The 25,974-nt window shown below is 39.1% G+C and overlaps 1 protein-coding gene across 33 annotated transcripts in view; it reads right to left on the bottom strand.

Moving 5' to 3' along the window:
• The window catches only part of ptprd (protein tyrosine phosphatase, receptor type D), a 463,922-nt gene that overhangs the window by 24,121 nt on the left and 413,827 nt on the right, over positions 1-25,974 (bottom strand). For 10 of the 33 annotated variants that reach the window (XM_023346243.1, XM_023346230.1, XM_023346239.1 and 7 more), the window contains 14 exons: positions 24,901-25,045; positions 23,073-23,378; positions 22,006-22,199; positions 20,936-20,962; positions 19,967-20,084; positions 18,402-18,989; positions 17,876-17,976; positions 17,514-17,770; positions 16,467-16,560; positions 13,535-13,744; positions 11,849-12,009; positions 8,905-8,916; positions 6,246-6,358; positions 2,315-2,412 (listed from right to left, as the gene is read on the bottom strand). In XM_023346243.1, coding sequence (XP_023202011.1) covers positions 2,315-2,412; positions 6,246-6,358; positions 8,905-8,916; positions 11,849-12,009; positions 13,535-13,744; positions 16,467-16,560; positions 17,514-17,770; positions 17,876-17,976; positions 18,402-18,989; positions 19,967-20,084; positions 20,936-20,962; positions 22,006-22,199; positions 23,073-23,378; positions 24,901-25,045 — 2,424 coding nt within the window. The remainder of the gene's footprint in view (positions 1-2,314; positions 2,413-6,245; positions 6,359-8,904; positions 8,917-11,848; positions 12,010-13,534; positions 13,745-16,466; positions 16,561-17,513; positions 17,771-17,875; positions 17,977-18,401; positions 18,990-19,966; positions 20,085-20,935; positions 20,963-22,005; positions 22,200-23,072; positions 23,379-24,900; positions 25,046-25,974) is intronic. The other 23 variants (XM_023346252.1, XM_023346255.1, XM_023346259.1 and 20 more) reach the window with 9 other exon arrangements.

The following is a 25,974-nucleotide window of genomic DNA, read 5'->3' as shown; positions in this document are numbered from 1 at the left end:
CTGGAAAAACTTTGGGTCATACATAGTTTTATGCATTCAGATACTGTCCAGGTCCTGTTTAGCTAGAACGTGGGGATTTTTTTTTTTTTTTAAGTAAAAGCACTTATAAATATTTCATCCTGGTATGTCTGTTGTTTCAGTTGACCCCAGATCCTATTTTAGCTTTTGCCGACTCTAATAGCACATTTGTTGGAGAGTAAAAGCTGAAAACGTACATTATGTGCTTCTGCTATGCATAATATTGATTTTTTTTTTTTCTTTTTTGTGCTGCTGTAAGACCTTCTCGGCTGCACAAACACAGTGAAGCAGAAAGGCTTTGAAATATTAATGAAATACTACTCTATGGAAAAGTTACATTTACACTAGCCTTGCTAAACACTGCAAGCCCTCAAGCTTAAAAGAGTTACAGTGGTGGCAATAATCTTGCACCCAAAGTTTTTTGTATTAAAGATTACCTTTGTTTTGAAAAAAGAAATAGGTAAAACATAAAAAAATATTCACAAATTGCATTGGGAGAGAGAATTATTATTTTTTTTTATGACAAATGACTTCCTGAGCCATGAGGACTGAATTAGTCAGTATGGTATAAGGATCCAGGTAAATTAACTGGTCTGCTAAATCATACCCCTATTTCGTCTAGTTATGCTACCATTTCGTCCGTTCGTACTTCAGTTATTTTATCCATAAACAAATAATTTCACTCTCATAAAGGCTAGTATTTATTGCGCACCACTTTATTTCTCTGCTAAGTGAATAAGTAACTAATAATGAATAATTATGAATCATCATCATTTTAGTCTGTATGGTTTTCCGTTTGTTTTGTTTCTAATCCTTGTGTAGCCCAGAAAAATGTATATGACATTAAATTTGACATTTGAAATTTGACCCTTCGTCAAACTAAAATTACCAATCAACTTTCTGTTGGTAAATATTGCTTAATGGAGTCACAAAACTGCATTTCACTGATCACTGATTATCAAAACCGGTAAGAAAAATGTCCTGCGGGTGAGTGTGTAATTCATCTATATAACGTGTTTCAATTTGTTTAAATAAATAAATAATTTTTTTTTAAAATTCGAACTTATAGCATATCACCATAAAACTCTGGCCACGTCCACACTTATGTGTATAGTTAGCAATATTGAGATCTTCTGATGATTTTGTTGAAGATTTAGATGATTAAATCCTCTGCGTTTTCTGTTTTAAGCTCAAGAGGGCATATGACTGTGGGTAGGAATAAATGATGTTGAGGAAAACATAAGGCACAACTCTTTAGGTCAAATCTTTAGCCCAGATCTACTTTAGCCATGTTCAGGAATTTCTTCTGTTGAATTTTGATGCGTTTAGTACTTACGCTATCACCCCCTACTGGCACAACGTAGGTATTACCAAGCTTTTGTAACCTGATCCCAGAGAAAGTGTAGATGGAGGTTTCTCCAAAAGCAAACAAACAAAAAAAAACTCCAATACTATAGCCGTTGCCAAGCTAAACTCTTTAATTTTAGCATAATTCCCCCAAACATTAGCCTCCCAAGGACATATTTTTCTTACCATATGTCCCGTACAAATCTATCCTAAACAAAGGCATGGAAAGTCAGGCTCAGTGTGATTTTTACCAAAATATGTTCAAACAATGGGCTGCAACATTGCTTACAATATAAAAATCTTTATTACATTGTGCTCATAAAATTGCTTTCCAATGCTCTGAAATAAGCAGTATGAAATTGGAATTGAAAGGTACTTAAGCGGCACTAATGATTTGGCAGCTTGGCAGTTTGAGGCCCACAAGGTGACCTCGTAGATTATGGAGGAGCTGAATGATCAGCACAGAGAGACGGGCAGAAAAGGGTAGTGGTAATTATTTTTCAAATGCAACTGGGGCCTTTTTTGCTGATTTTTTTTAAGGATCTATGAAATGCATAGTACTAAATTACCAACTGCATACGGGAATTTCCTAAAAGATCCAGAAGGGCTTTACACTTCTAGGTTCTACAGTTATATCAAACATTATGCTTGTTTTACTCTTCATGCATCCTCATTGTGAGACTTCTTACATATTTTATTTAAAAAGCAGTTGAACCGACTTTATGAAGGATCTTGACTCAACTTTGTGAGGCCAAAACCTTTGGAAACACTGTTGGTCTTAATGTTTTCATACAAACTTTACAGCAGACATATACCTTTGCTTCTTGATGGGGTTTTTTGTGGTGACTGCACATAAATATTTAAGTGAATCTCAAGAACCACAAGAAGTTTTGACCCTAACTAAATTTGACCTATTTTTAAATGGTCTCAACAAAGAGTTGACACTCACTTCATATTCCTGCGAAAACTTTAGGTTGTCATTGGCTTTCAGGCGCTCTACGTGATCGGCCAATTCCATGATGGGGATCGGAGGGTGGTTCGCCATACCTGTCACAAAAAAACAAAAAAACAAGATGGATTGATCATCATCGCTCAGGTACAAGCCTTGATTACCAGCATATGATTATAAGAGGTGGCGGTGGAAGAGTGAATCTTGTTAGGCTAGTTTGTTTACGCAAAGCAGTGATCATGCTAATAAAAAGACACAAAAGCCAATGAGAGGCCATCGAGCACACTTTAGCCCCCACTCCCTACGGAGAGAGAAAAACGTTATTCACGCAGAACGACGCAGTGGGTAGTTAGCAATGACAGCGTGTGCACGGACACAAACATCCCCAAAACACACAAACGTCACATGTTGAATGTTAGGCTGCTGACATCTGCTTTGAGTGATGTCATTTCAAACTCTGCCTCCTGAGATGACATGGTGTTAAACGCGAGATGAATTAGATGCGGATGTGGATACAAACTTAGCAGGAACAAAAGGAGGAAAGAACTGAGGCTAAAGAAAACGATTATGGGTTATGTCAAAAGCATAATCGAGAACAACTAACTTGACAAATGGAGGTTACTGGGGTGACTGGGCGCACCTGAACCTGTGGAGGAAATGTGGGTGAAATTAACTTTATTATAGACGTCACAGCAATGTGATGACTGTTTTTAGTTAAAAAAAAAGGTAGAAAAGGGATAAGAAATAACTGATTTTGTCTATTCTATATGGGGTATTAGTAACATACAAAGTATTGCGATGCCACTGTGCTAATTTCACAGGGAAGAGATAGAATGAATGATCTGATAATTTGTTTAGTTTACTGAACAGAGACTATATATACAAGGATTAATCCCAACTATAAATATGTTTTATTACAGACAATAAATATTAGAGAAAATTCTCATTTCAATTTTATCTGGTGGGACAGTTCTGAAGAATAACTGGTAGAGATGCACTGATCAAGCCACCAGTCCTTTGTAAATGACTTGTGTTATCAAAAGAAGGTTTGTCTGACTGACCTGAAATTCTGATGCCATCAATTTATAATCTTAGCCTGCAAGAATGGAGGCCGTGTTTTGCATGGTCAATACTCAAAACTGACAGCGAACTTTTCATGTGTGCAGCATGGAAAATTGCATTTTACACAATGCATGTTATTTTCTTGTAACATGTAACAAATGTGTATTTCCCCTACAAGACTAAGTATTTTTTCCCTTTAGAATGATATTTATATGTGTGTTTAAGCATATGGTCTCATGAAACCAGTTCTGACCCAGGCATCTGTCTTTGTCGTTGTGGGAGGGTTATACAAAGAGCAGAAGAAGTTCTGATCATTAGCGTCTATAATTTTTAAAACAAAGCAATAAATTTAAGTCAGACAATGTTTCAAGTAAGTTTCTTTTCAATAAATAAATACTGGAACTCCAATAAGATATATTACAAACTTAATTATCAAGAAATGCTATTGTTAGCCTAGCGCTAAAGCAAGTGGATCATCATCAGAGGAAGTAAGAGCTTATTAGGGTTGTATGTGTCACGTCAGATGTACTGAAACAGAAGAATTTATACTTATTTTAGTTGAAACTTTTTAAGCCCGCCATAGTGTTGGATTAGAAAACCCAGTTGGTACAAAAAAAACACATGCCATCAAAGAACAATGCAGAATCCAGAACGTTGCTGATGAGCAAGTTGTATTAGAAAGTTAGATCTCAAACATACACATACAATGGTTCTACTGGGTTTAATGTAGTATTACGTGACAAGTTACGTCAAATGACTAGGATAAAATAATCTTGAGTGGGCCATCTCCAGTTTGCAATAATTTAAAACTAACTTAACAGACTTGATGTGCTGTGGCAGCTCAGATGGATTTGATTTCACGAAGCAGAATTACAATGTATAAATAACTTATAGTAAGGTTGTATAAAATAGGTCCAGGAATAGATGTTCGCCAAAGCAACGTGTTTCACTGTGGCTATGACCGAAGAGAGGATGTGCTATTTTGCCAAGCTGGGCGCCTGGCGCTCTATGCGACACTACGTTTCATTCTGGTTTCTGGCACAAGTGGGCATTAGCAAATGGAAGCTGCAACGTTTTCACACCCACTTATACATCCCTTCGAACGACTGCAAGGACTGCCTTTATTGCAGTCCACCACTCAAAATCCATTTTTACTAAAGGGATTGGGGGGGTTGAGGTGCAACAACGAGAGTGCCTTTCCTGACATGCCATCGTTCAGACATCAAGCATCCTTAGGATGAAAATGTCCAATGAGAGGGGTGAAGAGGTGAAAAGGAGGGGAAGTGCAGAGAGAGGTGTTCTTATGTAGAAGTGCTTCAGAGGAAAGTGGTCCTGTGGTGAGAAGAAAAATATTTGGTTCTTTCTGTAGCTTCAGAGAGCCAAGATACTGGCTCTAAGTAAAAAAATATGATGGGCTTGAGAGGTGAGAAAAATAGTGGAAGGATGGTTGAAATCAGTTCCAGGCTGAGGTAAAAATACTTCTCTGCTTGGATGGAATGATCTGTAATGGCCCTAAAATCCCGACGGAGCTTTTTTGAATATGCACAAATGAGCCTGCCGGGATAATTTATCCCCCTTTCGGGCTAGCTGACCTGAAAAGTACGTGTTTCATATTACAACTATATTGACAGCGTCTGAACACCCGCTCTTAAGCAGTCAGATCCAAAGAAAGTCAAACTGTATTAAAATGTGCCACTTTTGGCCCTTGAGACAGTAAAAATATGCATCTCCTTTCCTGGTAATGCAGCGTCTTGCCAAAGTTTTCACATTTTGTCACATAGCAACTCCACATTTGTAATTGGGATGTCATTTGATAAACCAGCAGAAAATAGTACGGAATTATGAAGTAGAGTGACGTGTGAAATGGGTTTTAAAATCATTGGTTTGTAGGAGCATGTGTCAATGTCATTAAAGCTGCAACTTTTTAGGATATGCTGTCAATTTTGCACATTTGCAGACATTCTTTTTTGAGCAGTCAGACTGGCTGGAGAATGCCTGTTAACATCAAAATGCTGATCTTGCCAAAAAATGATCTTTTAAGATTTATGACTGGGTTTTTCTAACAGGAGAAAATGCTTTTACCTAAAATGTTCCATTATAGCTCTGGCTGCTGTATTGTCCTGCTGGAAGGCAAATCTCCATCCCTGCTCAAGAATCAGTTAAACACAGGTGGACTCTCGTTGCTAGCTTGGTGACTTCTAAGTGCAGCTTGTTGCACTGGATTTTATTTACGGGTATCAGAGTAAAGCGGAATGAATACAAATTGATGTCACACTTTTAAAACTTATGTAGGAAAATAATTTGAAATCAATCTTGTATTATTTTGTGTGTTGGCTTATCAGATAAAATCTCAGCATGATTGGAATGTGACAAAATGCGAATGCCTTCAAAATGTGAAGGACTTCGAAGCCGCAAAAACACGGGTTTCGTCATCCTCTCGCCAGCTCGTGGTTTTCACACAACTGTGATTAATTTCATATTTCGCTCGCCTCCTGCAATGCAGGTCTGTGCTATTCTGGGTGAGCATGACAAGCTGTAATGACCTGTGCAACCCAGATGCAGACAGGGATGACATATGCCACTGAAGAGTCGAGCCTGCATTCCTGCCTCCAGATTTTCCACAGCGAGGCGTCTCCAGAGAGACCGATGTCAGTATTGACCCCCTCTGTCTGTTCAGAGCACCTGTCCACGGCCTCTTGTACAAAACGCTCCCTTGTTCAGTGTCAATCTTACCAAGGAAGGGTGATGAAGAGGAATATTTGGTTTTGTTCCCTCGAAGAAAGCAATCTGTGTCATTCAGACCATTTTTCCAAGATGCACATTCAATTGTTTTTTTTTTTTCACACAACGCTTGATCTGGAATACTTACCAGGTGTCTGGAAGTTAAGACGCCGGAGCTCAACCGGATCAGTGGGATGATGAAGAGGCATTTCTTTGCTGTTTGGAAGGCTGCCTTTTCTGGCTTCGGTTTCTGCTCTTTTTCTGCAGGATATAAAACAAATTCAAATTATCTCAGCCAAGAAAACAGATGCTTTTTTTTCCCTCTATTGTTGTATAACCGCAAAATGCACCTTGTTGTCCCATGAATAATGAGGGGAAATATGTAATTAAGGAGCTGACAGGACTACATTGTCTCGGCATGCAGGACTACAGGGGATAGTCTGAGTAACATCTCTTCATTGTATAATGGCTTGCAGTACAATAGCTTCTAGCTGGTTAATTCCAGCCTTAGTGAAGCTTAATGTTCACGTTTCAGTGATAGTGTCAGGTCATGCATTCAGCTTTTAAGAAAATTGGAAGCTTTGTTGGGGCCAGGATTTATATGCATTATACTGAAACCAGAGTTTGTTAATGTACATACGCTTAATTATATAACATAGCATGGTGCAAAACCAGTCCTTATTTCTTCTGCATAGCCTGCATAGCATGCTTTATTTTTAATCATTTAAAGTAGTCTTTAATACTTCGGTAAGCTTTCTGAAGAACTTCACTAGTCTTTATTTGAACTTCAACTTTCTCATTCATTTTCAGCATAAAATCTGTAATTTGCTTTAAAACAAAGAAAGTGGACAAGGAGTACAAAAGTATGTCATTTAAAAAAAAGTAACAGCAGATAAAGACAATAATTACAAAAAATCATCTTCCTTTAGTTGATCTACTGTATAGGTTTTCAGCTAACAGCTCTTTGAGGATTATTCTTTTTGTGCTTAGGCATAATGTTTTAATGTCGATTCAGGGAAACTCTTGCATTTAAGCTTTAAGAGTGTATTTAAAAAACCCAAGTTATTATCTTATCTTTTCCGCTTTCCTTGCTTCTCTAAATCTGGTCTTATGTTTAAAATGAGACCAGATTTATTTTAGTTTATGTTATTAACTTTCCTGCTCTATCAGATTCTATAAAAGTCTCTCTTTGCTTTTTGTCATTGCAGTTTTTAAATTGATATTAAATCCTTTAATATCCAGTTTTTAGCATTGTTTCTGATGTCATCACAAATTAAATATAAGAATCCTGGAAGAGCCCCCAATTAAAACTATATTCTGATTAAACAACTTGATGCACAAATCACAAGCCTTAGATCCCCCCTCGCTAAGAGGCGAAGTGCATCGAGATACAACCTTTCAGCTACAAGGCAAGAATGCTAACAAGTGCACAACTATGACCACTGTACACTAAGCATAATCAACCATATGAGCTACTGCAACAATTGTTTTCAGTTTGTGAATCCTTTTGAGGATGTTCAAGTGTCATTGTCTTTCCGGGTTTTCAATGGTATGTTTTTCATATTTGACGAAAGAAACTGCAACAAATGATGTACCAACTGTCCAAAAAAGATTTTCTTGACAAATTATATTACATGTCATCACCACATTAGCCTCTACTTGTCTTAATTAATAGGTCAGACTAAAGTAGTTTAGCAAAGAAGAAAGAAAAATTAAAAAGTTCTCCTAAAATCCTAATAATAAAACCTGCTAACATCTGAACAGAACTAAAAAAACAAACCTTCAAAGGGATAAAGAATTATTTCTAAAGACAAGTTGACAAGAAAACTCAAAAGTCCTAGAAGTGGTTTATAAAGAAATGAGGGACAAATCAAGACTGTTGTACCAAAGGTCACATGTGGAATGTTAAATAACACATCTGAGTTCAAAGGGATCTTTGGTGTAAGTATAGACCAGATACTGGTATAAAGACGCTCCAGGGTTTTAAAATGTTCAGGTTAAAAATAGCATCAAACCATTCAAACAGTCTTCCGCCATCTTTTTATGCAACGGAAACTGTCAGAGCAACAGACATTTCTCCAGTTCTTCCAAGTACTGAATATTGCAGCAATGTCCCAATTCACCAGTTGTTGCCTGCACACTGCTGGCCAGCTCACTCAATGAAGGCTCCAACATTCTTCCCTCAATGACAAGAAAGTCAAATTTACCTTAGTTTAAATATTTCTGGTTTTAAAAAACTAACAGTCATGGTGCCAAAACTAAATAAGTAGCATCTAACATTTGTATTAATCTAACAATGTTTTGAAACTACAGTTGGCAAAGTACATGTCTGTTAAGCAGTTGACTGAAGGCCCTGCTGGAGCAGATAGCCTGTGTAATAAACCTGCCAACATAAGTCTACCTATTAGTACCACAGTAACCAATAAATATCATGGCTAAGATTCTTCTTGTAATAATTTTCATAATACTGAATTATCTTAGCAGTAGTATAAATAACTGTTGCTGTCCTCTTTTACATGCAAGTATTTAAGATGACATTCCACCTTTATGATTTAAATGTTTGTGTAAACAACATAAAACTGTTTTTTCTCAAAACCGTACAGTGATAATCTCATCCCTGCCAATGCCCAGTTATGAGTGTTTTCCTGTTTATGTTTAAAAAACAACAACAACAACAAAACGCTCTTACATGTGCAACATGCCTCTCTTGCAAGGGAAAGATGTGTTCATTAGCGACATGCAAAAGAACAGAACTGACCAAGACGTTCTAGGTTGCTTTTTTTTGTTCATTTCTTTGGTACTCTTACCTGTCTGGTTTGCTGCTCCATTGGTCAGCAAAGAAAGAAAGAAATGGCAAAACAACATTAGGGAATGAGACCTTTAAGTTTTAATATTACTGAGACTTCCAGAAACTAAATCAAAAGCAGCAAGGGAAAAACGAATCCATCTCGCCTGACTTTTTTTGCTTTGTGTGCAAGATTAGTGATGCTTCACTTCGGAGGATTATGCTCAATTATGCAGCCTTGAGGTTCTTTGTTTCAAACACTACAGATTCCCAGGTGCAGCCAAGATTCGTACAATGTATCTCAGCTATTTCAAGCAGTTTCAGATGATTGCTTCTTGTTCAAGCATAAAAGTCATCTCTTAACTGCTAATTGGCATGTCTGTCTGTTCCTGTACTCCACTGTTTTATGCATTTATAAAACTCAGAAACGATGCACACTAAAGATTCATGCATTTGGTATTTTATATGAAAGAACATGTGGGATCATTGAGTTTAATGAAATGTGTGTGATGGGGCATGCGCTTGTGGTGGGTATTTCTTTTTTCATTTGAAACAAAATCCATCAGTCTTATTGCCATGATTGTATTTGGAGGTGTACAATTTACTTTTATGTCCAGGCTCATCAGATCTCACCACAATTTTGTTGTGTTGTTGCATGAAAGTTGCACTCTACCCCATAAATATTGATCTTCAAGAGAAATATCACCTAGTTCAAGTGCTAAATGTCCCCTTGCCTGTCAAAAGCTAGTCTAGTAATCAATGTTTAAATCTACTAGACTTTTATAGATGCTAAAGAAAATAAATCATAATAAAAAAAAGAATCTCAGTGGGGGTTTTATAAGTTGAAAAAAATGAAACATGTTTTCTAGTTTTAATATAGAGAAATATGTACTTTTTTTTGTTCATTTTGATGCTAGTGACAATCCAGAAAAGTAGAATATGGCAAAGGACTAATTATAACTGATTTTTATTAGACATACCGTGCTGTTGCTATGTTAAGAAAAAAATTACTCTCCACAAGTTGTAGCTTGAGGGCTCCCATAAAAATATGCTTAGGCGTAGATATTTGACTGAATGAACTGCTGGTTATGTAGAAGGCTAGAGGAGACGGACGAAGAAGTGAACGACGCAGGAGTGTAGGGGTGTGCAGGTGCATGTTTAAAGGCTGTGCGTGTCCTGGCGGAACAGGAGGACACAGGAGAAGGGAGCATAAGGTCAAAAATGAGGATCTGTAGCTCAGGTTCCCCAGTTGGATGGGTAGCGGTGAAAGGTGTGGGGAGAGGAGGGGGGGAGGTTAGGATGGCTGGGAAGTGAGCCCACACCCCGGGGTCCTTCTGAAAGCTTCACACACATGCAGTGACAGGCAGCAGATAGTCAAAGCTCTTCCCTCCTACGCTTGACTGATGAGCAGTGACATTACGGGCTCAGAATATCACTAGGGGGTTCCAGTTAAAAGAAAAAAAGGGGGGGAGGGATATTTTCATTCAGTGGGAAGAGCATTACAGCAGTGTTTGCTACAGTTTAAAGAGAGTTCCTGAGTGTGGAGGGAGGCGTGTGATTAACTTTCAGTCAGCAGACGTGTCTGTTTGAAGGACTGTGGGCGCCTGAGCTTTGATGGCTTGACAGTTCGGGCAGATGCATGTTTGGAATTACTCATGTTAGAATTAATGTGAATTACTGAGAAGGAAGGTCACACTTAGTCCAAGGATCGATGCGCCTCAGGCTTAAAGGTAAAAATCACATTTTCTACATCTGAACACTGGAATTCGTTTCAATGTTTCAGTTTATCCAGCACTACATTGTTGCCACTCAAATAGAATTTTTTATAATTATTAGCCACCCTGGTGAAGATGTAAAAATGCCTTAAGATAATTATTATACTGCAGTAGGACCAGCTGACAAAAAACAAACCTCATTATCGTCAAACCTCACAAAACAATATTCTTCTATTTTCTAAACTATATTATTCTAGTAAATTGATCAGTGTCTAGGAGTTTATTACCTCATGGATTCACTTTTGATTCCCCGGTGAACAAATATGATGTGACATAGTATCCTATTTTTTCTAAACTCTTCAAAGTGGGAACAAGAGGAGAACAAGGAATTTTTAGAAAACCGGACGGGTGTTAATCTTTATTAGTCAGGAAATGGCTGCAAGAAAATAGCTGCTTGCTAAAACCTGGTCAAATTTACAGTAAGAGCTATAATTAAAAAAACTAGAACTGTGACTGACGAGGCTGGATGAGGATCCAACTTTATCTTTCCACTAGGTAGGTCACTGCCACTTTTTGGCAGTGACAACAACTCTGCCAAAAATGCTCTCCTCAATACACCAGACCATAAAACAGGGTACTGAACCGCACCAACCAAAGCCGTACTGCTCAGCAGAAAAGAGGCATTAGGATTAAACAGGTTTCCATAACAACCATTAGACGGCAAGCCAAGCCAACTCCCTCCCACAACTGCTAATGTAAACAACAGGGTTCCTACAACTTTACTTTACCACACCTTTCCTTTATTTTCATTATTCTTTATAACCCAGAATTAAGGAGACATAGAAGCTAATGAAAGCAGTAAAATGGCTGATAGTTTAAATTTTAAATGGATGGGAGAAAAATTCACGATTTGATGTAGTGACCCCCCCACCCCGAAAAGAAAAAACAACAACAAAAAGACACAACATAAATAATAGTGTTTGAAATACATTTTAAGAATCTGAGTTTTTTATTTTAAAAGTTTTTATAATGAAATAAATTTTGCTCTTTGGTCAGATAAGATTGAAACTGTGCTTTTTAACAACAAACACTCTGGGGGGTTCTTGTTTGAAACAAATGTTGAAGACACAAGAAAAGCACCTCATGCACCTCCCTGTTAAGCATGGTAGAGGCTCTGTGATGCAGAACACGCTAAGCGTTTCTATCTGTGACAGATTGTTGTGAGTTTCTAATGTGCTGCAATTTCCTCACCTTTTATAAAGAAGGATGGCGATGACGATGCATATGATGAAGACAACTGCCAGCACGGGCCCCACCACCCAGATAAGACCTTCCTCCTCGTCCATGATTGGCTGGGGATTGAGGTCTGCTGAAACAACTGGGTCGGAGTACGGGCTGGTGGCATACATGATCTGAGAAGGAAAAATCAAAACTTTGGTCTGGATTAAGAAGAAAGCAGGTGAAGTTTTTGCTGTTTTAATACCCGTCTGATCTTTTGCTCCACGTGTTTCCTATCTATCGCATCCATTTGCAGTGCAGTTCAGTAAGGCAAATTCAAAGTCTTCTCTTGAGTAATTTTTTGCACAGCTGCTGTTTGACCAACTGCAATTATCTGAGTATCTTTCTTCTCAAGGAAAGAGCTGATTGAACCATTTCATATTCAAACCAGAGATAAAAAGATGGTCTCCAGGGAAGAAAATGTATGTGTTAGTGGGCAAATTAGAGATTTGCGTCTGTCTGTCATTATCTACCTGAACTCGGGGTTAGTGAAGAGAGTACGAGGTAGAGCTGTAAACCCTGGAGCTCATCAAATCCATCATCTTGCCTGCAGCTGCCTAATCATGCTGCTTTCTGCTCTTTCGTCTGCACCGACACACACACACACACACACGCACACACCCACACACACACACACCGACACACTGGCTGCAGCAGCGGAGATAAGGTGGACCACACGTAGGATGCAATTAAAGAGGAGCTCTGTTATCGAGGTGTTCCTGCGATCGGCGAAGGTCTTCAGGGGGTTTCTCTCCCTAAAGCGTCCAGGGTCAGCTCTTTGGACCAGTTCCCACTGCTGCTTTAAGTTTTCATGGAAAAGCTGCACAAGTCCTCAGAGTAACACACGACCAGAGGCAGACTGAGACGTTTGGCCGAGGTGAAGTGGATTTGACCCTTTCTTAACAGTTTTTATAACTAAATAAAAAATCAGGGAGAGAACTTGAGCTTTAAGATCACAGTGCCTTGAAAAAGTATTCACATCCAACCTTTCAACTTTTTTTTCCCCCCAACCATAAACTTAAATGTATGTTCACGAGATCTTAAATGATTCAGCAACGCAAACAAGGTAGAGAATATTTGAGAATTTCCTTGTTGATAAGGAGCATTCCCACAGCATAATGATGGAGTTCAGTGTGATGTGCAGCATTAGCTTTTTTCACACATTAGGGGTTAGCATGAAGTTCAAAGGGTTTTTGTTTAGGTCTCATCTAACCAGAGCACCTTCTGTACTTTGTGTGTCTGCTGTGTATCCTACTCAGCTTTTTAAGTTGACACTCTTTCAACAGCGGTTTTCTTCTGGCTAACAGTTCCTCCTTCTCAGCTGATCCAAAGTTAACATGAGCCTTTTCTTCTGATTAATGGCCCCCTTGCATAGCATAGCATAGCTTAGGTGTTTGTCAGTACGCAATTGTGACAGTTCTATGAGATGCTCAAAACTTTGGGTATTTTCTTATAACCAGCTCCTTATCCCTGACTTGTCTGTTGTGTTGATACAACGACATAATACTTTTTGTTGGACTATTAAAATTCCAACAAATTACATCAAGATTTGGGGTGGTACAGGGACAATGTGAAACTATTTACATTTCTTTGTCTATAGAATACCGTTATTTGAATATAAAGGACAAAACTGAAACACAGTTGGAGAAGCAAACCTACGTTTTCAGACATCTCCAGCACGGCGAGCACGAAGAAGATGTACTCCTGGCCGTTCTGGAGTTGTTTGTTTTCAAAGTCGTCGTAGATCTTGCCATCTCCCAGGGTGAACTCTTTGGGCAGGTCTTTGAAGTGCGCAGCAATGTAGGCTTTGGGCTCGGCGTGCCTCTGGAAGCGAAGGGCTCTGCTCGTTCGGTTTATCTCCTTCAGTAGCTTTAGTGAAAAAAGAAAAAAAAGAACAGCCGATAACACGGGACACATTCCAGCCGCACGCACACAAAAACAAACCCAGCACTCACTGAATCTGACAATCTCTTTTGATTGCTGAGCTGAAAATGCTGATTGCAAAAAAGGCAGAACATGAGAAGAAAGATCAATAGCTTTTTTCTTATTTCATCTGCTTTTATTTTATTTGACGACAAAAGATTGAGAGATTAAAAGATTGCGTGAATTTCCGTCATTTAAAGCAGCTGAGGATTATCCAGCAGCTTCAAACAGTGAGGAACAGACTGAATTAATTCAAAACTTACATCGCTCTGTTGATACAATCAAAAGCTTGTTTCTGCTTAAATGTATCGACAAGTAAAATCTGGGGAAAACTTAGCAGCGTTTGATAAGTGTACTGTAATTTATTTTCCACTCATTTTCTGCAGAAAATTAATCTAACACAAATAAAAAGAAGAAAAGTTACTAATGCAGCAAACAAAGTGGCTTCAGACTTTGAATTTGTGGGTTTTGACATCGCGCCGATCCTTTTTTACTCCATAACTGTTATTTGGGTAAATTGTTCCACCACCTTTCTTTCCCAGCCACAAGTGATAACGATCCTACGAGGCTGAAAGGAAAACAATGCCCTTCATGCAAGCCGGTGTCGTCAAATTCAAATTTCCTGTTACAAAGCATGGATGATAATTATGCTAATGGAGCCTGGTTAGCCATTTCTCTGTCTGAATGCATATATCCAGCTTGTGTGAATGGTGGGGTGTGCGCGTGTGTGTGTGTGGCTGCCATTCACATTACAGAGTGTGTGTCCTCGGCCGTTGTGTGCTTTGTTTTGGCTGCGGGGGTGTTGGTGCTGCCCGATAATGTCTTCAATCATCTCTCCTGTCAACACGGCTAAATCTAGCTGCCCTTGGGAAAAGTTGTGAAAAGGTGAGTGCCAATATTGACAAACAAATAAATTCTGACGGAGAGGGTGACTTTTGGGGCCATCGGTCAAGGCTACAGACACAGGCCTCTGGGCATGAGCCGTAACGGTGTTGCAGGATGAGACCCCTTGTGTATTCTTTTATCCATCTGTACATATGATATAATGAGATGTTCATACCAATAAAATAAACATCAGAAGTGTAACTGCCTTTGCCAGACTCTGAAATAGCTGTGCAGCGAAAGGGACCAATCTTTTCGTACTGTAGTTAAAAAAGGGCAAATGACATCACAGTTCAATCCAGAAACTGGATAAAAGCAATTAAACGTATGATTCTTAACCAAGCTTTTGGTTAAGAATCCAAAAGCTTAGTTGCCTTACAAAATGATTAAGTAACTTTAAAATGTGTACAAAAGAAACATTTGGAGCTGTGGCACTCTAAAATCAAAAGGTGCCACCAAATGTTGATTGATGACATAACTTCAGAGAGCAACTGTCTTTTATTTTAAACAAAGGACAGATTCATTTATCAACAAAAAATACCTTCTGAAGGCAACACAGAAATTAATCGAGAGAGAACATTTACTTTCCCTAAAGATTCTCAAAGCTTTGCAAAAGTAAATTGAGGCCCACCAATAAGAGTCTTGTTTGTAAACAATTTTCTTCTAACATTATGCAAATGCTTTGGCTTCAATTATAATTAACTCAGCTCTTCAAACTAAATTAATTTACAGGTTTTTTTTTTCTTTTTTTTGAGCCAAATAAATGATCTACTGTTGTGTTAATGTCTATTCATCATGTGTAGCATTAGCTTGAAGTGACACCTGTGTGTGAACATAGACTTGGTGTTCTGGTGAAACCATCGTTCATTGGAACGAGGGTGTTGACGGCTTCAGAGTCAGAACTGGAGCAAAAATTAAAACAATCTAACTTAAATGTTGCCAAAATTATAGATTCTGAATTGCAGTTTTCGTCACAAGCACTTATCGGCCACTATTGCGAGTCAACAGCAGACATAACTCACCACAGAGGGTTCATAAATCACTGGGTAGTGAGTCATTTTCTTAGGTCTGCAAGGTATTGGTTATGTTATACACTGTACCATTTGAAATATCTTTATTCTTTGGCCACTTTCACAAATGTGTTCAGCTGCCTTATGCAATTTTTTCCCTCTTCAGACATGGAATATAACTTCTTTGTGATTCAAGTCTGAAAACAAATGAAAAGTACGCTTAAAAAAATAATGCTCATAAATTTGATATTTTTAACACGTGAGATTCAAACTTTGATTTATAAAAGCCATCATTTAGTCAACACTGCTGCACATCTTGATGCTTCAAAATTACCCAACTTTGTTCATGTAGTTCTAAATATAAACGTCAAGTGGCTTGTGTGCTAGTTTTTCCTGAAACGCGAAGAGCCGCTAAGGCCTGATGCAGCTCTTCAGGTAATTACTGCAAATACAAAGAGGAGGAGGAGAAGGTGGAGATGGGATGGCAGTTTGCAGTCCAATTGATGGCTACTTCATGTTCTCATTTCCATATGAACAGTGCTCTCTGGAGCTATTTGCGTCAATCAGAAAGACTCATCGCCTGTCTCTCCTGTCCTCTTACCTGTCTCGACTTACTTTTTCCTGCTTTGAGAAATTAAATATGTGCTAGTCGCACACAACTTTGCAGACTGAGTTATGAAGTGAGTCTTGACAGAATACTGCAAACAGAATGTGAAGTGTGCCAGTATTTTAAAAATTTCCTTCAATTCAGTGCCACAAGACGATCTAGAACGTACCTCTTCCAGATTCATCTCATCTGGACTGTCCCAGGGACTGTAAAACTTCCCAGTGCGTTGCTTCTTCAGAGGTACGACCACAATATAGTAACCCCTGGAAAATACACAGAAAAAGAGTTTTTGTTAAAGGAGAAATGTGATGTGTAATCACTCATTTCTGTTTCTGTGTGTGGCTTAGCATGCTCAGAGTACTTTGCCAGTGGGATCACTTCTTACTCAGGTCCCCAGTGGATTAAGTCAAAAAAGATACACAATTAAAGCATTCTCATCCCATCATCAAGGTGGCAACAAAACTGCCAAACTTGAGATTTTCTGGTGATTTTGCCAGCTAACATTAGCCAGAATGGCAGTGTAGCAGGCTAATACAAAGCGTATTAGCTTAAGTGGTATTATGAAAGCCAGTGGGCCAAGTGCAACCAGCAGCATCCAAAAAATAATAATATAAAAGATGAGTTTGAAGCCATCATGTGCAATGTAATGTGCTCTCTAGCCTTCTGACAATCCTGGGCTTTGTTGAAAGTCTGTAAGAGACTTTACTGGGCTTAGGGGAGTGCACTCAAATGAGTCGGCCTGCTTTAGTATGTAATGATTGAGGTGAAGAGGATATTAGTCTCAAAAGCAGGGAGGAATGAAAATAATTAAGGGGAAAATACATCATTACTGACAAGGTATTGTGCATAATTGGTTAGTAAGGGAAGACCCTTACTAACTAAGGTGTACCAACGTTGTTTAAAATTTATGATTTCAAACAAGGCAAAGTCTTCTTGAAACCACTTAACCTGTGATTTCAATTTTTTTTTAGATGCCAGAGAAACTACTTGGGATATTGTCTGGCATCTGTGTGGCTGCAAACTGTGTTTTAGTTGACTAAAAGAAGGAAAACATTGTCTGATTGGAAATATTTCCAGTGGTATTTTTATTTTATCAAACCAGGTAACTCTCGTGGTTATCAGCAAGTTGCAAGTAAACCTCCTTACTGTAGCTAGCAAACACAGTACCTTAAAATATAGATACATATCACTCCAAACTGGCATCACTCCAGCTCACCTTACTCTTTCAGAAGTTTGGACTGACGGGAGCTCTACGGTCACCATCCCGTCTGAATTTGTTTTGCCAATCATGTAGGGCTTGGTGCGAAGGACGTCTGGAGCCGTCATGGTGGACACGCGATGCTGAAGCCCTCCAGCGCTGTTCCCACGGTTGGTCAACAGGAAGGAGTACTGTGTCTCTGGTTGAAGACCCGTGATAAGCTTCTGTGTTAGCTTTCCATCCACCTCCACACTCTGCCCATTATCATAGAGGATCTGTGTGGGGAGAAAGAAAAGTTTCATTTAGATGTTGTAGGAATGTGTTGTGCGTTGTTCATTTGTTGGGGTTATATGCCGTGTGTAAGGTAAGCGAACACTCACAGTAAAAGGTTGTGCGGGGTTGTAGGTGTCTGGAATTTCCCACGTCAGCAACACTGACGACTTCATAGCAGCTCTCACGTGGAAATTTTTTGCAAACACTGCTAAAAGAAAGGGGGAGCAGATGATTTAGACACAAAACAGCCTTTCTGTCTGTCTTCCTTTGACCCCGCACACTAGTGCTTACCTGGAAAAGTCTCCTTCAAAACCAGGTTGAAACCAGTACTATGTTGAACTGAAAACTGTCCTCTTACCTTCTTACCAACACCACGTTTATACAGTAATGACTGACCTTTACTTAACTGACAAAACAAAAAGAGACACACATACTTACTCCATGGGAGGTCTTAAATTATAGGATAACAAAAAAACTAATGATAGGGGAATATGTTAATACCAGAGTCTTCTGGTTGAGTCAGCTTTAGCATTTTGAGACATTAGGATGGAAGTTGTTGCTGAACAGGTCTGAGCAGGAAAAGGTTGATTTTAAGAGGAAAAAGGGGCTAAGAAGTTCAGTGTCTGGTCCTACCTTGATCCACAGGCTGTGTTCTGAATTGGACACTTGGGCTATAGGGACCAGAGCCCTTGCTGGTGAAGGCACACATTTTAATATCATAAGTAGTGTCTGCCCTGAGCCCATCCAGCAGGACGGTTGATTCCGGGGCAGTGATGAAGAGTTCTGATGGACTCCGCGGGCTGTTGATGTCTTTGTACTGCAGAGCATATTTCACTATTTGACCATTTCGCTCTGCCAGGAGAACAGGCTGCCAGCTGACCTGAACTGTGGAGGTGCTGGCTCCCTCTGCTTTAATGTTTTGTGGGTAACCACTCGGTACTTCTTCGTTTGTGATGACCTCTTTGACTGTCTCCTCCCCAAAGCCCACCTTGTTGCGCGCTGAAAGGCGGAATGTGTACGAGGCTCCCTTGTGGATCTCTTTGGTGGTGTAGTGGTTCTCTCGCTCAGGGAACTCGATAACAGTCAGTGGGTCAACATCTTTGCGGCCAAAGCGAAGGCGGTAGCCCTGCAGGGGGCCGTGGATTACTGCTGGGGGGTACCACTGGAGAAGAGCTGTTCCCATGTTTGTTGTACTGACAGTGAGGCGAGGTTTCTCAGGAACTATTGGTGGGAATAGAGAAAAGGTTTTTAGAAATATAAAGGATGGTGTTTTCTTCATTCATCAGAGCATGGGCCGCTATCAAGGTTATTCAAGGGTTTTAAAAAAATAAAAATTTCAATATATCTTAACGTTTCTGTGTCGAGATGCATTCCGACTAGGAGACCCAGAATGTTTTTCTCAAGACTAATTTTCCTTTCATTATTCTGGCAGGTTTTGATGAGCATTTTTACTGTGGTCTACCAAGGTCTGAGAGTGGGAGACTGACACACCCATTTTGAAAATAAAAGCTGGGATTCTTCGCAATAACACTTAACCAATAACCAATGGTAATAAACTGTCGCAATGGCAGTTTATAACTTATGTAGAGTCACTATAAAGTCTATTAAGAAGGAAAAGGATTTTGCTGATGCAGATGTTTGTCTTATATCCCTAGATTGCCTTGGGTTAAAGTTAAACCCTGTTGTTCTACCCATAAACTTGTTCACAGCATGTACATTGTAAAGCTGAATTATAATCACATCCAATCAGTGTCTCTTATTAATGTGGTAAGGCTCTCATTGACTTCAGTTTGCTTTTATTTGTTTGTTTACCTATTTGCAGTGCTGCTACTCTCCTAAATGCTACCGCACTGCTGGTCAACAGGGGTGTAGTAGGCTACCGCACTTTTTTCCACATACAAGGAAGATGAAATATAATACTTCTGTCTACAACAAATCCAATCTGATAGAGAGAAGAAAACTGGTTGAAAATTTAAAGGTGGCACTCGTTCAAATGCTACAGCAGAGGGTTAAAAGTAGTTGGATAATGTCACATATTTTCTTTTGTGAAAATGCCATTAGAACGCCGTGCCTAATCGATGACAAAAGAAGACTACTTCTGTTTCTATTATTTGAATTGCTCATAGCCTTACACTGTCACAGAAGATGGAAAGAGACTGACTTAAAGTGTTCATCTTTATCAGTGATGATTGGATTACCTGCGCCAGTGGTGGTGATCAGTTTGGGTTTGCTGCGTGCACCGTCACCCTTTGTTGTGTAGGCTGCCACTGTGACTGAGTACGTGGTTTCGGCCTGCAGCTCAGTGATGATCATTTCCTGAAAACATGCAAGAGTTTGAGGTGCTGAACTCTGCACCTTAAACAGAGTTCATCTCCGTACCCATAGGTGAGCAGAGATCCTTCATATCCTTTGTAACCTCTCTGTCAGCTACCGTTTTAGCTAAAGCATAAACATGACTACAATTCATGAAAATCCTATTACAACTGAACTTTATTTAAGTAAATCTAATTCATAATATTTGGTTAGGTATCAGTTTAAGCAGTCTTGGGTTACGTTCACACAACAGGTCTTGATCCTCAATTCTAATTTTTTGCTAAAGTCTGATGGTTTTTGAGTTGTCATTCATACTGCTAAATAAATGCGAATGCAATCAGGCTTTTGTGTGAAAAATGTACGACCCCAAACCGACCTGCATGTGCAGAAGAAGAATGTAGATGTCACATAGCGGCAAACTGTTTACAGAAGTAACAATGGATGCCGCCGTCTATGGATTGATTTTAAAATTGCTGAGCAATGGGAGCCGACAGTATTGTCACAAAAGCATAAGACAAAGGAAGTTAAGACAAAAGAAAGACAAGTGTCGGCACTACTTGCTTCAGCCAAGGTTTACTTCCAAATTTACTGGTGCAGAGTTATAATCCATGTCTCATGTCAACGACGTAAAAGTTTGGTAAAATGCTAGATGACTGTTCAGACTCCAGACTTTGAAAACTTCTGTACATGTATCTGATATAGTGCCAAATATGGAAGTGGCACAAATTGGATTTTTATGGGTGAAAAGATTGGAAATGGGTTGTTCAGACTGCCTTGAAAAAGCAGTTTATGGGTAGCATTTTCCTGCTGTGTGAATGTAATAAATAATAATAAAGTGTATCGTAGCAACTCACATGTTCAGTTGTATCATCATAGTCCCACTGTGTGATGTCGAAGAGCGGACAGGACAGAGACAACAAGTGAGCAAAGGTACAACAGTGCAAAGAAAGTATTAACACCCATTTAATCTGTAACCATAAGCACCAAATGTTTGTTGGTAAGAATATTTGTAGCAAAAGTGAACGATAAGCGAACACATGAATGTCTACAGACAAGTGCTTTGTTTGTCAACTGAACTAAGATCTGTGAAGTTTAACAATAATCTCACTCACTGCCTGGCAAAAGTATTTATTAATTAGGAGATTTTATTGGGATCTTAAGTGATAGGCTGACACAAAGTGCTCCATCATTGTGAAAAGTAAAAAGAAGTACTTGTGGTTTTCAAATTTTTTAACAAAAAGATCCGCAAAGGTGTGGGATAGATTTCCATTTTGTCATCTTTACATTGACACCACAAAATAAAATGCAGTGCAACCAATTGCCTGCAGAAGTGACTTAATGAGAGTACTTTCGACTTGCCTGTCACTTTCCTGCTGGTATATCTGAATTTCCCCACTGAGGGACAATAAAGGTAATGTCTATTCTATCTGTGTGGAGCTTCATCATCATATGAAGCCAGTTGTTCTGTGGAGGCCTTAGGCAGGAAACGCTGCTGCCCACAGTGGAAGAAGAAACTCTGGTCAGAGGTAGGGCAACTACTTCATACAACCATGCTTCATTTTCCTGACACTTCACAATTATGCACTAGCTTGTGTTAGATGTCACATAAAATCCCAACAAAATACAGTCTGTAGTAGTAATATGATAAAATGCCAACAAGTCCTTTTGTTAATGCAAAAGCTTTACATCATCCCTGATTTCTTTACACTCAGCTTCCAAGAAGCTAGAGTTCTAAGTGCAAACACTTATTGGAAGCAAATTGTAGCAAAATGAGAGAAGACTCAAGACTTTTGCACACAGTAAAGGGTATTGCCATTACCCATTTGAAGGTGAGGAGGTGAATGAGACAAAGCAGTACTACATGTCTGAGGAATGAGGCGGCAGGTTGTGTGTCTGGTTGCGTTGATGGTGGGTGTTGTTGTACCTGAGCATCATCAATCAGGATGTCCTTGATGACTGGCTGTCCCGTGGGCTCCCCATTAACCATCCTGACATAGTGCACCTGGTATCCTCGGATCTGACCGTGCTGCTTGGTGGGCACCGGTGAGCGCCAAATCACTTTAATTGATGAAGAGTTGACAGCCTCCACCTCGACTTTACGAGGTGGCCCACTAGGAACTGGAGGAACACCATGGGATAAAAGAAATAAGGTCAAAATTATAGAGAACCCCCCCAATCTTTGTTTCACCCTCTTAAGTTTCGCCCCCAAAAAATGTTGCAGTGACCAAAAACCAAAAAAAAACAAAAACAAAAATGCACAAAAGTGCAGAAAACCGCAACAAGCACTGCATGACAGAGTTATTTCAACAATGGTAAGGAGAGAGGGGGAAAAAACAACAGCAAAAAGAAGGTCCAACCACTGACCTAATCTTGTAAAACCATTAAAACCGAGTCGGGTGAATTGTAAAAAATATGGCGTAAAAAATGGGTTTTGTCAAAATAGAAAAGTGGAGCCAAAAGAGACTTCAAGAGTTTCATATTCTTGAAGTGCAAGAAGAGTTTTGGCTGTGATGTAAGGGAAAAAAAATTAGAACAAAAAATGATTTATTATCACATGAGCTGACAAAAATATTAAAAATGGCCTTTAAAAAGAAAAATCTTCCACGTTTTGTTATTCCCACTGTCATGATTTTTAAAAATCTGAAATCTAAAAAGAACAAAAAAGTTACAAAAATAGACAGTTGGGACTGGAAGTTAGAGGCCCGGAGGGGTGAAAAAGCCATACCATGTGTTGAAATTAAGCAGCGTGAAGGGTAGAAAAAGCCAAAAAAAAGGTGCTTGTGAGAGTCAGTTTGGTTAAAAAAAATTATTTTCCAGAACAGAGCCGACAGTACTGAGTGGTCACAGTCATTTCAGAAGCAGGCAGAGGGGGTAGAGAAGAGGTAACAGCAGATAGAGGCTGTTAGTATCTGGGGGGGTTGGTTAGGTTAGGAAAAGCAGGCTGGATTTTCAGCTGGAGCTTTTTTTATTTTTATTTTAGCAAACACATACCATCCTCCTCTGTTCGGATAAGCTGCGGCAGGCTCTCAGGTCCTGCTCCGACATCTGTGTGGGCAGTGACCGACACACGGTACTCAGTCCATTTTTCCAGGTTCTCCAAAAGATACTTGGTGCTCTCCGGAGGGATGCCAGAGATTCGGCGAGCGGTGGTGTCCTCCCCTGCGGTGGCGGCGTAGTGAATAGCGTACTGCGTCAAGATCCCGTTTTGCAGCTCCACAGCTGGCGGCCGCCAACTTACCAGGATACTGGTCGAGCTGGGGCTGTGGCACTTTACATCCTGAGGTGGGCCGGCCGGTTCTGTACGGCGAAATGGTTTGGTAGCAGATCCGTTTCGTTGCGATTTGGTTTAGATTTGTTGGTTGAGGCCATTCATTTAGTCGGATTTGTTGTGTTTTGTTTTTAAAGGAGGTTCAGTTTTTTTTTTTTTTTGGATGAGGTTGATGATGGAAGAATTGAAAGAAAAAGAAAAAGGAAAATAAAATGATGACATGAAAAAAAGCACGAGGACTTTGATGAATAAATAACACAAACTTTAAAACAGAAATAATAAAAAACAAATGTAAAAATAAATACATGTTTTTAAGTTTACAATGAAAGGAAGAATGATTGGAAAAAGGACAGCTGCACCAGAAGTCACCTACCTTTGCCATGAAAAAATATAAATTCATATGAAAATAAAATGAAAACTTCTTTCCCATTGACGTCATAAACAGTTAAAGATAGACATTTTCAAATGTTACATTTTGCAAGCAGTTACCATCAATCCAAAAACATAAAGGTTGATGCTGAAGTTAATTTAAAAAAGGGGGAAAAAAATGTGGTATTTGTCACCAACCTTTCCGAAGCCTGTTGGTTTGTGGTAAAAGCCTGACTGTACAACAGAGAGCTTTGCAAGGAGATATGACTGATTCATTACATTCTGACAACATTGGCATGCATGAGTTTCTCTTCTTTAATATCTTCGCAGGATTTAAATTTCTGAGTGTCTATACCCACCTGATTACCTCCCTCTGACTGTCGGACCCCTCAGATTTATGCTGAAAGTCCTAACTCAAAGAAACCCCAAAAGAAACTGATCGGTTTGATTTTTCTATTCTGTGAACTGATATGAAAAGCTGGATGCTTTTGGAGAAAGTAGCAGAATATAAACGTCTATTTTCGTCTGTTTCAACATAAATCTGAGGTTTTTAGGAGGTAGGAATGTCTCTAACTAGAATGTTGCTTTGAGCTTTCTATGCTGATGCAACTCAGAAATTCTCCGTAAAATTTAAATGGCGAATTAAAGAACAAGCAAGTTTGAGATTTAACCTTTTGTCTTTAAACATGTAGCTGCATAGAAAGCTCAAACTAAACCTTTATTCTCCTGGTCTTGGCTGCCAGGCAGCTTCAGGAGACATGGTTTCCAAAGCTCCATTTCACTCCGTTTTATTATTATAAAACTCACACATATGTGGACGTTAGCATAAATAATTCAGGAACTTGAGCATTAATTTTACACAAAACTGTTTTGTGCACAACAAAGCAGAGGAGCAGGGGCTTTTGTAAACCATTCTAGTGACTTTGCAGAAAGCCCAGTTGGCTGTCAGTACAGCCATTACAAGGAATGCTGCACAGTTTTCCTTTTTTCAATCTGCAAACTTCGATTTAAACATTTTTCAAATGCATCAAACATTAATAGATAAAAAAAAGAAAAAGCAAACCAAAAGGCATAACTGACATCTCCGCCCTTTTGAGATGTTTGGACTTCAAAGAAAAATGCATTTGAAACACGTTTGTTCCCAGATAGTTTGAACTTGGTCAGGTAAAGAAGAACACCTACGCGTCTGTGGAGTTTCTGCAGAGATGTCACTGGTGTAAGCTCCAATTCCATGTTTACTACGGGCGGCCAGACGAAAAGTGTACGTGGTGAAGGGCTTCAAGTCCTTCAGCAGGTATGTGGTTGTCGGTTCGAAGCTGATTCGTTTCTGTGAAGACAGTTTGGTCTTCTGTCATTTCATTTCTTCTTTACCTGGCTATGAAACACTCATTAACACATGGAACCTCTTTTACAAGTAGATTCTGGCAAAGAGACCAGCATGGAAACAAGGGGCACAGCAATCAAGGTCAAGGCTCAAAACAGGTCTACAGCTTAACCTGTTGCGCAAGTTTTTCTTTCATGTGAAAAATGAAAGACTTTTCTTTTTTTTCTTTGATTAGTTAATGTAGTAGTTTGGACAGGAATGCTCTAAAATTTCCTGCAGCCTAGACAAGTTTGTATTATTTCATGGTATTCAATGATTTTCAATAAAATACGATTGGAACATTGAAGGTGTATTGTGACCTTTTAACACCTGACAACTAAGAACAAAATTGGTAAAATCGGTCAAAATTGGAATCAGCAGGTCAGGCTTTCTACAGATCGGCAGTTTGTTTCTAAAGGCCAAAAACTGCAATTGGTGCACTTCTAACAGAAACAGCTTTTGACACAATTTCAAACATAAAATCGTACACCTGAAGTATAAAAAGCATCTACACTAAAGCCCTCAGGACAAAGAGAGGTCTGATGTGAAACCCCTCAGTGTTTTTAATTGATGCGGCTTAGCATGTATGCAGGTAGAATCCCAAGAATAGCTTTGTAAATCAAGAAGTGTCAGTGGTTTAGCATTCTGGTGGATATATGAAAACAGTGCTAGAGAAGACCGTTGAGATTTCGTAAACACCTAAGAACTCCATCAAAATCAGTCCAACATCTGCAGACACATGGAAGAATTCATCTTATACATAAAACTTTTTCAACAGCACCAAGGAATTCTTCTTTTACACTGTACACCTAGCAAAGTTAAAAAAAACTTAAAAATTAATTAATATTTTATTGCAGAAGTATAATCTGATCTTAAATCTGAGCACATTTATT

Source organism: Xiphophorus maculatus, chromosome 14 (assembly GCF_002775205.1).
Source record: "Xiphophorus maculatus strain JP 163 A chromosome 14, X_maculatus-5.0-male, whole genome shotgun sequence".
Lineage (NCBI taxonomy): Eukaryota > Metazoa > Chordata > Actinopteri > Cyprinodontiformes > Poeciliidae > Xiphophorus > Xiphophorus maculatus.
The sequence above is the reverse complement of the archived record's forward strand: the minus strand, read 5'-3'. Positions and strand labels throughout refer to the sequence as shown.